Below are 14,727 nucleotides of genomic sequence, written 5' to 3'. Positions count from 1 at the left end.
GCACTTTCCCATCCCAACAGCAAGAGAGTGCCTTGAAGCTCTGTCTGCCCTTCCACCCTCTTTGACAAGGAGGTTGGCAGAATGAGGGTGACTCCTTCTTCCAGAAGTCTTCAGCTGCCATTACTGCTGATTTTTATCCAAAAGTTAAGCAGTCAGGGTTTGAATCTGGGACCGAGGACTTTTGATTACTAATCAAAGACGCTACGTCTATATTGTGGATGGCCTAGGAGATCAAGGTTGTCTTTAACATTACCAAGCAGACTTTTTATATTTTTTGTGTGTGCAAATTACACTGGATGCTATATTTCTGTAAGAGTCTACTGATGTTTCAGAAGATTTGTCTGGTATAAGGCAGATATGTTATCCTTGGCTTCTCAATTACTTTTCCACTCTCAGCACCTTTGTCGGGCATTGTTGATTTTCACTGCAACAACTGTTTACAGCCTCAGCTCTCCTCATATGACAGTATTCAGGCTCTGTTAAGTGGAGTCTTTAGCGAGGAATTTCTTTGTAAAGGATGGTGATGGCTCCAATTAAGAAGACAAGAGGTCAGTCCGTGTAGCTGATGTAGGATCAATCCAGTCTTACCTTAACCAAAGCAGCGAGTAAAGGTCTTAACTAAGACAGCGAGTAAAGGTAGCTTACCGTGTCAGACACACTTACTGCAGATGTTCATGATTGGGTTGGCAATATGAACTGGTAACAAGAAGACTTCATATAGTTTAAAATAACTACCTGCCAGAAAGCAGAATTCTATCACTTCCACAAAATGATAAGATAGGAAGCATTGACATCCAGAATAATTAATTTTACTGTCAAACATATGGAAGAGGATAAAGTGAAGATCCTTGCTGCAGGGCTACATTTCATGACCATCAAAATTACTATCAATAATGGATTATATCAGCTCCACAGAGTACGTTGTAGGTTCACTCCCACCAAATGAAGCAGAAGAGGTTTACCACGAAACTTGGGGAGTGCTATCAAGGTGACACAACGCTTACCTCAAACATCTTCAAGAAATAGCAAGTAGGACTTAGGAATCTTGAAGAGAACAAGGAAATTGTAATTCTGCCAGTCGACAAGGGCAACACTATTGCCCTAATGTCATGTTATTTTTGATCTTTTAAAAGATATGGCTTACAAACAGAAAAATGTCAATCCTACAAATGAAATTCAAAGGAAGATGATATCTCTTCTCAGTGTGTCAGGCCTGCCCCATAACAGTGGAGGTTATTAATAGTGGAACAGTTCTTTCAGGTGGCTGATCCACACTGATTAAAGTTAAAATAGAATGAAAATAGAGTAATTTCACATGCAAAACTTTGCTGTGGTAAGAATTTTCTTTCTAGATAACAAGTAATGTGAATAAAATTAGTTTGTGAAAAGGAGATTTACTTAAGCAGAAAGATATAGAACTACTTCGTGACTGCTAAGACTTGGGGTAATCCACTTGCAACTTATAAGGACTGTTCCCCCCCCCCCCCTCCCCCCTTAGTATATGGTACTATTTACAGTTGGTACAGACATTGTATCTTCAAAGAAGGAGTCTGCTGCCTAAGACAAGCAGACAATACAAATAAGTAATGACAACCACAAAACTTTCACGTGGTCCACAGCCTTACAAATAGCAGTAGGCACATTACATTTCTTGTTGTAGTATGAAGTTTTTTGAAAATTTTCACCCCGAAATTGCCACAAAAATGCACCCCGTTAGTACAGCCACTGACATTTATTTTTACCATTAAGTGGAAAGCTTCATGAGGTGTCTATAGAACTGGCACCTACTTGATCAAACACGGAAGTGAAATTAAAGGCAGAGAAGACTGCATAAAACTTCAATCAATTGTTCATCGTCAGTTGTACTATCCAATCTTCTGTGAAATGGGGTATTCATGATTCATTTCAAAACTTTGCGAAAAAAGTTTGTTTTCTAACTCATCTATTGAAAAAACAAACTGCAGCTGTAAAAATGCAGCAGGTGGGCTTAATAGCATGAAAATTATGTTTTTCTGTGATGTTACGTGCTTATCACTTTGGCTCGAGTGAGACCACATCTGTGGCATATAACAACATAGTCCAAATAACCAGTATTTGACTCCAACCCAACTTTTTTCCATTTTTACCCCACAAAAATTTAATTTTCAATTATTTAAATTGAAATTTTTTTTTATTAACAATCATTTATAACAGGTTGTTAATAAGTATCTATATTTGCAACTGGAATTTTGAGTGTGATGTGTAATTATAAATAAGAAGTGGAGCATTTTTCATAAAAATTATAGTTATACATGTGTTAACCAAAATGATATTTTTGATGACTATTACATTTAAATGAAGTAGGAGTTTGAATTGAGAAAAAAAGAGAGAGGGACTGAAGAAAGGCTCGAGCCAGCAATTACTAGTCTTGTGTTATCAACGGAGTCATGAAGGCCTTCAAAAACTGTTCTACTTTTAGTGAATTAAAATTGCTTGGAGAACTTCAAAGTGGATTTTCTTGAGAATTTTTGAGAGTCACATGTAACTGCACTTGGCAACTGATTTCAAAGTTCTGAATTTCAAATCAATGAAGATTTAAAAAACCTGATTGCCAAGTGGTCCCTTTGCAAAATGCAAAGTAATACTGATACAACTATGTACTAAATGGTAAAATGCCTGAAATACGTTGTCAGAGAAAATGTGGGGAATTGTAAACACCACATTCGCATCTCTGCTCATTTTATACATAGCCTCAGTCAACTGCAGTTCCATGATATTGAGATTAAGGTCTGTTTCAACATGAGAGTATCAAATCTGAATCCTTGGAACTAATTGTGAAGAAGGTCGACAATAGTTTCACTAAATTCTTGAAGCACATTCTCGTATCAACTTGTTTCCTGTATCACAGAAAATATTATGAACAAACTGATGATGTGGCTTTAGGTAGTCTGGGAAACCTATATATGAAACACTTTGAAGCAAACACATTAGAGTCCAACAAGTTCAAGCCAACATGTTTCTATCAATACCTGGACTACACATTAGTGGTGTGACCACATGGAACAAAGGAACTTGAATATTTCATTGTCTTTACCCATCCAGCCCCTTCCTTGTTCCCATTCCAGCATTACACAGCCCTCTATTCCACCATCGCACCCAATCTTTTTACTTCTCTCTTTTCCCACTAGCGCCCCCACCCCTCCACCCCCACCCCCCCATCTAACCTACTGATTGCCCCAAGCTGCCCTACCCTCTCTCCACCTTATACCTGCACTCTGCCCCCAGCAGCACTTTACCATCCCCCACCCTTACCCTGCTTTATCCTCCCCCCTCCCCACCCCATTCTCTTTCTTCAGGGTGTCTACGTGGACAAGAAAAAAAAATTCCCGGATTTTTCCCGGATTTCCCGGTTAAAAACACAATTTCTCCCGGATGAAATTACGTATAAAGCGGGTGAAAATACATCCGTGTTAAGTAGCAGTATACTTTCCCTCGGAGCTGTAAAACCTATCAGTCCTTTGAATCGTAAAGGTCTTATACCGGCGGAGGACGTCCCAGCATTTAAGAAAACGAAATCTAGGAAAAACAATGCGTTTGGAAAGTCGTTTGATGCGAGACAATATGCACAGAGTTTATTTTCGTATTGCTAAAGTATATACACAAATTCCACAAATTACAGCACGGTAGCTTCCGAAACTCTAAAATAGAGATTGCGTTGAGCGATGCACTTTTGTCAGCCAGTCATAGTTCATGTCACGTGATCTCGCTAGCGAATGACGGCAGTTATTCAGAGCACGAGGCCTACGAGAAAGACAGGCCGCGGCGCGTACGTTACGAACGTGGGCCGAGCTCGCTGAACTCAGCAAAGTGCGTTTCTACAGCGCTTAACTCATAAGTAGATGTGTATGTCGAACGAGAATTGCATCGTCTATTGGCATTCACTGATATTAGTCCTACAATGATAGGAAGTCCGTAGGCCTACTAACAGGCTGTAATTTGGCAATTAAAATCGTGCCAAAATGATTATCAGTTGCGTAGAAAAGTCGAGGTGTTCTGGCATGAAGAGCCTTGTGACATTACCCAGTAACACATTATGCACATTTTTTTTGAAGGTCAATTACACTTTTTGCCATCGATCGCATAATTTTTATCTATGTAAAAACAACATTAAATATGAAAACTAACTTGAAGCTAGGTCTTTTTTTAGCGTGTGTTACACGTTAAGTCATATCAAATACAAATGTGCCGGTAAAATTTTAAATAGTGGCATAAATGACTTATCTTCTCGGCCCGACATTTTTCAAATGGCTGATCCTCAAAGTGTTACGTTTTGAATGAGAGTTATAACGCCCTGTGATTTAAGAAATTCACTGCACATTCTCACACGTAACATAAATCATCTTGTGTGGAAATTTCCTTTGAAAGTAACGCATCTCAAGCCACTATTCGTAATATTTTCTGGTGATTTGTTAGAAATGTAAACAATTGTGACGTCACACACATCGAATGCACGTTAGTTGTTACGGACGTACTGCATAATCTTCGACCTAAAGCCTTTGACACTTAACGGTGTCGGTAAGCTGGTCTGTGCATTGTGTAAATTACCCATTTTCTATGCAACTAAACTTTTATTTTGGTGTTACTCTCTGATTTGTGTTTCATTGCTGCAATATTATTCAGCAGTAGTGGACTAAAGTTCTTTGTCAGCGTATCAGATCTTACACGTCACACCTACAAAACTTTAACTGAAATCTAAAACAACGAAAAATCCCAGAATTCTAAAAAATTCCCGGGTTTTTCCCGGATTTGTCCCGGATGAAAAAATTCCCGGGTTTTTCCCGGAATTCCCGGATGTCCCGGGCCGTATACACCCTGTTCTTACCCCCACCCGGTTGCCTCTCCCATCATGTGCCGCTGTTTGTAGTCTGGCTTCAGTTACCACAGACAGTGGTCGCGCGCATGCGCGCGCGCCTGTGTGTGTGTGTGTGTGTGTGTGTGTGTGTGTGTGTGTGTGTGTGTGTGTGTTTGCGCACAACTCAGCACCTCCGCTACATGGTCATTACGTAATAAATTCCCCGTGCTTCTTGCAGTGCATATACTGGTACATTTTACAGAATGCAGTTTCAATGAGGAGAAGAAATGCATATGCAAATAGAGAAACGTGACAGACAATAGAAGCATGTTCAGACAGATTTCTTGATAAGCTGTTTACATATGTTAGTGGTGTGCAGAATGAGACCAACATTGGAAACAGATTAAAACGAAATCTGAATTTGTACTTGAGGAACTATCATTCCATTTCTTTCATCTGCTGTCATTTCCAAGTAGATGTTGCCTTGTAGGCTTCGTCTGGCACTCACTGTCTATCTTTGTATGTGAAATAGGAGGTTTGTAATAGTTTTTATGAATTTTTGTAAACAAGAATCAATTTTAGATGTGGTAGAAACTTCCCAAGAGAAAGATAATTTGTTTTTACTTAGTTTATTTGTGACACAGCACTATGATTACTGTCTCTCCCCAATGGCCCATCTGAAGATGTCTGATAAGTGTCGAGGTGAAATATTGTATGGTGTGGGGTATGACAACCGGCTGCACTCCCGAAGCATTGAGATTTCTTTGCTTCTCTTTTTCTTCCTTTGACTAAACCCCTTCCTCAGGCATTGTTGCTTCTGGCGAAATGCCTGCACAATTTATCAATCTGCGTAACCATCCTTTGGAACACTATTTGTAGATGTTGTAATTCACTGGCAAGGCTCTAGCCACCTTACAGTGTTTGAGCTCTTTGGACCAAATGTCCTTAGTACAGAATTTCTTTGATACAGATGGTAATTGCTTTGAGTGCGGAGAGATAAATCTGTGGGCATTGGTTTTCTATATATACTGAGACCCATGGATGTGACCATTCTGTTCGTCACTAATGTTTCAGGGAGAGACAGTTGGCCCTATTTTTCAGGTTTCATAGTGAATTTTATGTTAATATGAAAACGGTTTAAAATTTAAGTGAGATATTCAAAGACAATAGTCATTGTCCTTACCCATCTAGGTCCTTCCCTGTTCCCATTCAAGTACTACCCAACCCCTTTTCCACCATCGCACCCAACCTTTTTACTTCTCTCCTTTTCCTCTACCCCACCCCCCCCCCTCTCCCCCTCCCTCCGTCTAACCTCCAGACTGCACCTAGCTGTTCTACTCACTCTCCACCTGTTGTGTACATAGTTCTGCGTAGTCAGCGCGTACACAACTTTCCCACTAGAGCGCACCTCGCTAAGCACAACAACGCAGACGCAGCGCTCGTCCGTCTCCGCACTATGAGATGGCGCTGTCATAGAGACGGACCAAATTCTGCTTCCGCCGATCCACATATTAATATGTAATGCAACAAATGAGATTGCTGCTAACGTAGAACCTTTTCTCCTCGCGGATCACACTCGCGCAGTGATACCTGAACGCGCGAGGTATTATAACGAGTGTACAGACCTCCGATGAGTCAGTCTGCATTAGTCTGTACCGGTCTATAGGCAAGTTTCAGTCTGTGCCTAATAAGATTATCTATTCCTGTACATAGCCATGAAGAGAAATGTATAGACACTTCGTCAAGTATCAGAGATATGTGAGAATAAGATTAACGTACCAAGACCAAAGGAACTTCAGAATGTCAATTGTAAATAGCATCCAGAACCAAGTTAAGTTATTTTTATGCTTTTTATTATTTTAATAAATGTGTGTGAAAATTAATCAGTTTCTGTTTAAAGTTGGTCACCGTCAATCTGCTACTCTAAGCGTGCAAGTGGCATTTCTATCGTCTGACCTAACGGCAGAAGATAAACACGCCACGATAAGACCACGAGACATATTGCTGACACTTGCCTACTTCGTTAGAGCGACAAGTCAAATAATCTGATGGTGTGTGTACCGAAGGTCTTACAGTATGCACACCACACTACCTCATCCCTGAACGCTCCCCTAGCAGCACTTTACCATCCCACACTCTTACCCTACTATCCCTTCCCCTCCTCACTCCCACTCAGTTGCCTCTCCCATCTTGCACTGCTGTTTGTAGTCTGGCTTCCGCTGATAGTGACTGTGGTCGTGTGTGCGTGTGTGTGTGTGTGTGTGTGTGTGTGTGTGTGTGTGTGTTTATTTATGACAGAGGCCTTGTTGGGCAAAAGCTTATTTTGTGACAGTCTTTTGTCTGTACCTATCTACGAGGTGGAATCCATAATTTTTGGGACTGGTGCTGCCATCTGGAAAGTAGGAGTAGTAGATCTTTGCACCACTAGATGGCGAGAGCTGCGTATCTGATGAGACTGTGTGCAGAGTGGCATTCAGCTGAGAGGACATGTTGCGTGTCCACAGTGATTTCCTTAATACTCTGCGTTTGGTGTGTGGCGATTTTATGATGGATCCACCAACAGAACAGCGCGTGTGTATCAAATTCTGTGTGAATCTCGGTAAAGTGCAAAGGAGACCCTTCCAATGATTCAAGAAGTGTTTTGGGGACAGAGCAAGAGCCGTAAGCATGTGTTTGAGTGGCATGCTCGGTTCAGGGCCGGCTATACAGACATCAAAGATTATGCTCACACTGGAAAGCCCGTTAGCCGCACAACGCCAGATATTGTTGCCAAACTTCAACAACTGGTTCATGTGGATCGACATTGAACCATTCAAGATCTTGCCGATGAAGTGGGTATTGGTTATGGGACATGTCAACAAATGTTGACTGATGAATTGGGCATGCATCGTGTCGCTGCCAAGTTTGTGCCAAGGATCTTGACTGCTGATCAGAAGGCACAGCGAGCTGAAGGGTACATGGACCTTCATGAGACCGCATTTAACGAACCAGCCTACTTTCAACTGGTTTTCACCAGTGACGAGAGCTGGATTTACGGTTATGACCCAGAGACAAAGCAACAATCGTCCCAGTAGAAGAGCCCGGGCTCTCCAAGACCCCAAAAAGCGAGACAGGTGAAGAGCAATGTGAAGAGCATGATCATCATTTCTTTGATACCAAGGGAAATGTGCACACAGAATTCATCCCACCCAAACAAACAGTGAATTCCGTGTACTACAGTGACGTTTTGCAACAGTTCCATGAAAACCTGCGGCGACGACAACCCGAACTTTGGCATCGAGGGTACTGGCTGCTGCATCACGACAACGCGCATTGTCACATGTCCTTGCTCAGCAGGACATTTTGGCAAAAAAAGAAACATGGCAGTTGTACCCCACCCACTGTACTCACCAGATTTAGCACCTTGTGACTTCGCACTATTCCCAAAACTGAAACTCAAGTTGAAAGGCCACCAGTTCAACACTAGAGAGGATTCAAGAAGCATCGCTGGCGGTGATTAACACCCTCAAAGAGCAGGACTTCCAGAAAACGTTTCACCAGTGGCAGAAGTGCTGGGACTGGTGTGTACATGTGGATGGGAACTAGTTTGAGGGTGATAGTGACCATTAGTCCAAAGGTAAGGTTTTCAACAGATGGCAGCACCAGTACAGAAAATTTTGGATAGCCCCTCGTACGACTCAGCATCTCTGCTTTTTAGTGAGCAGCAACCGTCCTTTCATAATATTGTTACATTCCATCCTGTATTCTCCATTGTTTATCACATAATGAAGAATTGATTTTTCACATACCAATAAAATTTCTGCTACAGTTTCCTTATTTCTTAATCCAATTGAGTTCTGAATGAAATATTTGTATTACTCATAATTGTTACAATTAGTATCATATCTTATTTAAAAGAATTCAACTAAAAGTACCTTGCTGAGATAGTGGTACTCCTCCATATCTTTTAGATGAAGAGCTTTCTTCTCTGTTTCAGATGCTCCAGCCAACAAGTAATAAAACACATGGTAATTGCGTTCATTGCGACCTTGGGAACATATTCTGGATTTCTCAAGGAGGTACTTCTGGACAACAGCACTATAAAATAAACATCGGAATAACTTATCATCAGTATTAGTTGGATAACCAGCTGATGATAAATCAGGCAAGAAATCATGAATGTATTCAAAATAAAAATATAATCTTTATCAAATAACAGCTGCAGAACATACCCATGAACCATTCCATTCTCCTTGTAGTTAACTTGAATAAATTTTCCAAATCTGCTAGAGTTGTTGTTATGTGCTGTTTTGGCATTCCCGAAGGCCTACAAAAAGAAAATAAAGATAATTCAACTAAGATGTTTCCACCAGAATATAAAGAGTTTAACACAAAGACATGGATAGAACTAGGCAAATAAAAACATTAACCACACATAAAACTTTCCTTTTCTCGTTGGCTTTCTCACCTTAAATAATAATTACTCTACATCCCACGCTTGAACATCACACACAAGACATAATTTTATTGCGTCAGTTGTGCCTACTGATCAGTTGGACAGTGGACTCTTTTCTCTCTCAAAGCATATAAATTGCTAATAATGACAATATATTTTTTACTCCTATGTTTCAAATTAGGAAAACAAATGAAAACAGATAAAATACAAGCTTATCATAAACAGCAAAAGCGCAGCACAGCTGAAATACTCCGTGAGGCTACCGCTGCCCAGAAATCATCTAGTTATCTTATTTCTAAATACAGTACACTGAGCTCCTGCCTTTGGGAGTGCGGGAAGGGGGGGCGGGGGGTAAAGGATACAAAGAAGAAGAAATGAGAATAAAAATGAAATGTAAGTAATATCTTGGAGAGATGGTCTGATCTATTTAAAAAAAAAAACTAAATGCTACAGTGATTAAGACTGGCATTGGGACACATTAAAAGTCTCCAGGACACATTAAAAGTCTCCAAATGCAGTGGAAAAAGCCCTGATTCTTTCAAGAATGACAGTGAGCAGATGAATAAAAATAAGACCCAAAAAAGTGATGGAGACACTAGGAACTCAAAGGAAAGAATGCAAACAACCAAACTGAAATGAATAATACTAATAACTGGAGTTGGATTGAAAGACAAAACTTTAAACTCTATAGCTTAGTATTTAAAATAATCTTTAGCCAAGAGAAGACAAAAAGCAGGGAGGCAATATGGCATAAGAAGGGGAAAGTTACTCCAAATGTTGCTGCTGGGCAGAGAAGTCACAGGAAATGATTCAGAAGTAATAATGGTCTTAAAATTATGCAAGTATATTGTAACTTCTGAATTATTCAAGAAAGATATTAGTAATTCTCCCAAAGTTTGTGGAACGAGTGAAAAGATCGGGAGAAGGAAATGTTAACCCATGATTTAGTAATGGTTAGTACATCACATCATCTATTGCATTTACAAATGCATCATACACTCTGAACTACAACCATAGATAGGTAGCAACTTCAAAAACTAAGTTACACAAGACATCCGACTAAGGTCATTGCAGAACAGTATGTCACATTGTCAGAAGAAAGTACATGTTACGGGTTTTCTACAAAGACAGTTCTGCTGTGGTACGGATAATAGGTGCATAACTGTGACCAACTGAAATGGTGCAGCAACTGGGAACACATTCCAAAGTTAAATCGGGGAATTATGTGGAATAGTGTGATTCTTGTGCACAAAATGTCTAATGAAATACAGGTGGTACATGGGCCAAATGCAATGTCGTGTCTCGACCATAGTGAAATGGTATCAATAATTTGACCTACGCCGCAAAGACATGAGTGATCCATACCTTGCACAATGCAATTGCCATCTTTTTTGGCAAGCTGAAAGAACATCTAAGGGGACAGAGATTTTTCAACAATGAGGACATTTGTTCACACAGCAATTTTTGGAGCACTGTGGCCAAGGAGCGGATTTCTATCATCGAGGAACTGAACAACTGAGAGAACATCCCGAACCCTGTTTACAGGACTTGGTGTCTAGGTTGAAAAGTAGTTTATGTATCTGTGACACTTTGAAGTGTAGTGCAACATTCAATAAAAGTTACTTGGCTTGCCATAATAATGTGTACCTTACTTTCTGAAATCCCAGTGTACATCTTATTGTAACTATGTTCTTGTCTTTGATTTAACGAACAGATAATAACTCAAAATCACTCTCTCATGGGTTAGCACTTTCTTCAGCCACTCCTTTTGATTCCAATGCCCATTGATCTGGGCTTGGTGTATATTTCCATTGTGCACTTGACGCAACAAGAAGTAGTGGAAGAAAATCACAGCCAGAGTCATTGTAGGGTATAGCACTGATGCAAAAGAAATGATACGCGCCATTTTTCCGGATTATGCTGGGAACATGCAGAAGAGGAATTATTACTTCAAATGCAACACAGAAATTGTTCGGTCTGTATTCTAAACCTATTCGAAGAAAACAAAAAGTTTTCTAGCAAATAAAATACACTGTTATAAGCTATAGATACACTGCATAGACCCTTAAGCGGGTCATCACTATAACCAAATGGTCCAACTGTAGGCTTTGAATGTAAAGCAGCTGAGGTTGGCTTACACGTTAAGTTCTAACAGCTTATTATTATTATTATTATTATTATTATTATTATTATTATTATTACGGAAAAATTTCCTTCTATTCCGATGAGGTGCAGTTAATTTTTCGTAGTACATCTGACAATTTTTTAAGGCTGCAAATCGGCGAGGTTCACTTGTAATGGAAAATATGATAAAACTGGCAATACGGCTAGCCCACAAACATAGGTTGGCTACAAATTCTACAAAAGTTATAATAATAATAATATGGTTACCTACAACCACATATTGTATTATTCTTACCTCAAGAAAAACAACAAAAACGTTAGTGCAGGGACTTGAACCCACAACATATACTCCCCTTGAATGAGATTTTCACTCTGCAGCGGAGTGTGCGCTGATATGAAACTTCCTGGCAGATTAAAACTGTGTGCCGCACCGAGACTTGAACTCGGGACCACTTGCCCGCAAAAGGCAAAGGTCCCGAGTTCAAGTCTCGGTCCGGCACGCAGTTTTAATCTGCCAGGAAGTTTTATATTCCCCTTGCCTAATAGTCACTGGAAAATAGACTTGAATTATATTCATGAAAATGTGTCTGTGCGTAGTTAATTAAAAGGTGAGTGACTGCATGAATGATAGTATGACACCATACACATGATTATCTACAACCACATATTGTATTACTAGCTGTGCCCATTGGTGTTCCCCATGGTTATACAGCTTTTATAAAAAATGATAATGCCGAAAATCACTACCCACGCAATGAGCCATCGCAAAAGTTCTCTCTTGGAAGCCTTGAAGTGTGAGCTACTTGCAGCCCAGCAAACAACATGGCATGACAAAAAAAAGCACCAAATGTTGAGATAACGAGAAAAAATGACAGAACTCAAGTCACTCATACCTCACTCATTTAGTTTGTGGAAAACATTTTTATATGACGGAGTATCGAATTAACAAAATGTGCCAAACAAGGGCGTGACATTCTTAGCGCAGGAAAGGTCATTATTGCCTCTGTGTGTATGGACGGCTAGAAATGTACAGCAATACATCTGTAAACAACATTCCCCAGACTTCTTGTTCCCTGCGTATATATACAGGTTTCTGGCTCTTGATGCATATGAGCAGTCAACTTCAGCAGTAGTCAATCAGACATCATCTGACTGGGAAGAAATTATAAGTGGTGTTCCCCAAGGTTCCATACTACGTCCACTACTGTTTCTTTTTGTCTTATTAATGACCTATCATCTGTTACAGTACCAGATGCCAAGTTTGTCTTATATCCAGATAATACAAACATTGCAATAAATAGTAAATCAAATGGCAGCTAATCAAATTTTTACTGACATTAATAAGTGGTTCATAGCCAATTCACTGTCATTAAACTTTGAAAAGACCCACTATATGCAGTTCAGAACTTCCAAGAGATTTCCTTCTGGTGTGTGTATAAAATATGATGACATGGAAATACACCACTGGCCATTAAAATTGCTACACCACAAAGATGACATACTACAGACGCGAAATTTAACCAAAAGGAAAAAGATGCTGTGATACGCAAATGATTAGCTTTTCAGAGCATTCACACAAGGTTGGCACCGGTGGCGACACCTACAACGTGCTGACATGAGGAAAGTTTCCAACCGATTTCTCATACACAAACAGCAGTTGACTGGCGTTGCCTGGTGAAACTTTGTTGTGATGCCTCGTGTAAGGAGGAGAAATGCGTACCATCACGTTTCCGACTTTGATAAAGGTTGGATTGTAGCCTATCGCGATTGCGGTTTATCGTATCGCAACATTGCTGCTTGCATTGGTCGAGATCCAATGACTGTTAGCAGAATATGGAATCGGTGGGTTCAGGAGGGTAATACGGAGCGCCGTGCTGGATCCCAACAGCCTCTTATCACTAGCAGTTGAGATGACAGGCAACTTATCCGCATGACTGTAATGGATCGTGCAGCCACGTCACGATCCCCGAGTCAACAGATGGGGACGTTTGCAAGACAACATCCATGTGCACGAACAGTTCGATGACGTTTGCAGCAGCATGGACTATCAGCTCAGAGACCATGGCTGCTGTTACCCTTGATGCTGCATCACAGACAGGAGCGCCTGCGATGGTGTACTCAACGACGAACCTGGGTCCACAAATGGCAAAACGTCATTTTTTCGGATGAATCCATGTTCTGTTTAGAGCATCATGATGGTCGCATCCGTGTTTGGCAACATCGCGGTGAACGCTCATTGGCAGCGTGTATTCATCGTCGCCATACTGGCGTATCACTTGGCGTGATGGTGTGGGGTGCCATTGGTTACACGTCTCGGTCACCTCTTGTTCGTATTGACGGCACTTTGAACAGTGGACGTTAAATTTCAGATGTGTTACGACCCATGGCTCTACCCTTCATTCGATCCCTGCGAAACCCTACATTTCAGCAGGATAATGCACAACCACATGTTGCAGGTCCTGTATGGGCCTTTCTGGATTCAGAAAATGTTCGACTGCTGCCCTGGCCAGCACATTCTCCCGATCTCTCACCATTTGAAAACGTCTGGTCAATGGTAGCCGAGCAACTGGCTCGTCACAATATGCCAGTCACTACTCTTGATGAACTGTGGTATCGTGTTGAAGCTGCATGGGCAGCTGTACCTGTACACGCCATCCAAGCTCTGTTTGACTCAACGCCAAGGCGTATCAAGTCGTTATTACGGCCAGAGTTGGTTGTTCTGGGTACTGATTTCTCAGGATCTACGCACCCAAATTGCGTGAAAATGTAATCACATGTCAGTTCTAGTATAATATATTTGTCCAATGAATACCCGTTTATCACCTGCATTTCTTCTTGATGTAGCAATTTTAATGGCCAGTAGTGTAGAAGAAGTTGAGAGTGTAAAATTCTTGGGATTACAACTTGATAATAAATTCAGTTGGGAGCAACATACTAACGAACTGCTTAAGCGCCTAAACAAGTCTGTGTTTGCAATGTGAATGATGTCAGACATAGGAGATATAAATATTAAAAAACTGGCATATTTTGCTTATTTTCACTCCATTATGTCATATGGTATCAACTTTTGAGTAACTCCACAAACAGAGAAAACTTTTTTAGAGTAAAGAAGCGTATAATAAGAGTAATGAGTACTGTAAATCCTAGAACATTATGTCGAAACCTATTCAAAGAATTGGGCATATTAACCACAGCTTCTCAGTTTATTTATTCCTTAATGAAGTTTGTTGTAAATAATACATCTCTTTTTCCAACTAACTGCTCAGTACACATAAGAACAATATACATAAAGATCTAAAATACACTTACTCTTGCCCAGAAAGGAGTCCAGTATTCA

At 40.4% G+C, this 14,727-nt stretch overlaps 1 protein-coding gene across 1 annotated transcript in view; it reads right to left on the bottom strand.

Annotated features, from left to right (window-relative positions):
- LOC126094510 (unconventional myosin-IXa-like) overlaps positions 1–14,727 on the bottom strand; it is a 303,759-nt gene that overhangs the window by 254,384 nt on the left and 34,648 nt on the right. The window contains 2 exon segments of the mRNA XM_049908919.1: positions 8,746–8,908; positions 9,043–9,137. Of these exon segments, the coding sequence (XP_049764876.1) occupies positions 8,746–8,908; positions 9,043–9,137 (258 nt within the window).

Source organism: Schistocerca cancellata, chromosome 8, assembly GCF_023864275.1.
Source record: "Schistocerca cancellata isolate TAMUIC-IGC-003103 chromosome 8, iqSchCanc2.1, whole genome shotgun sequence".
Classification (NCBI taxonomy): domain Eukaryota; kingdom Metazoa; phylum Arthropoda; class Insecta; order Orthoptera; family Acrididae; genus Schistocerca; species Schistocerca cancellata.
The sequence above is the reverse complement of the archived record's forward strand: the minus strand, read 5'-3'. Positions and strand labels throughout refer to the sequence as shown.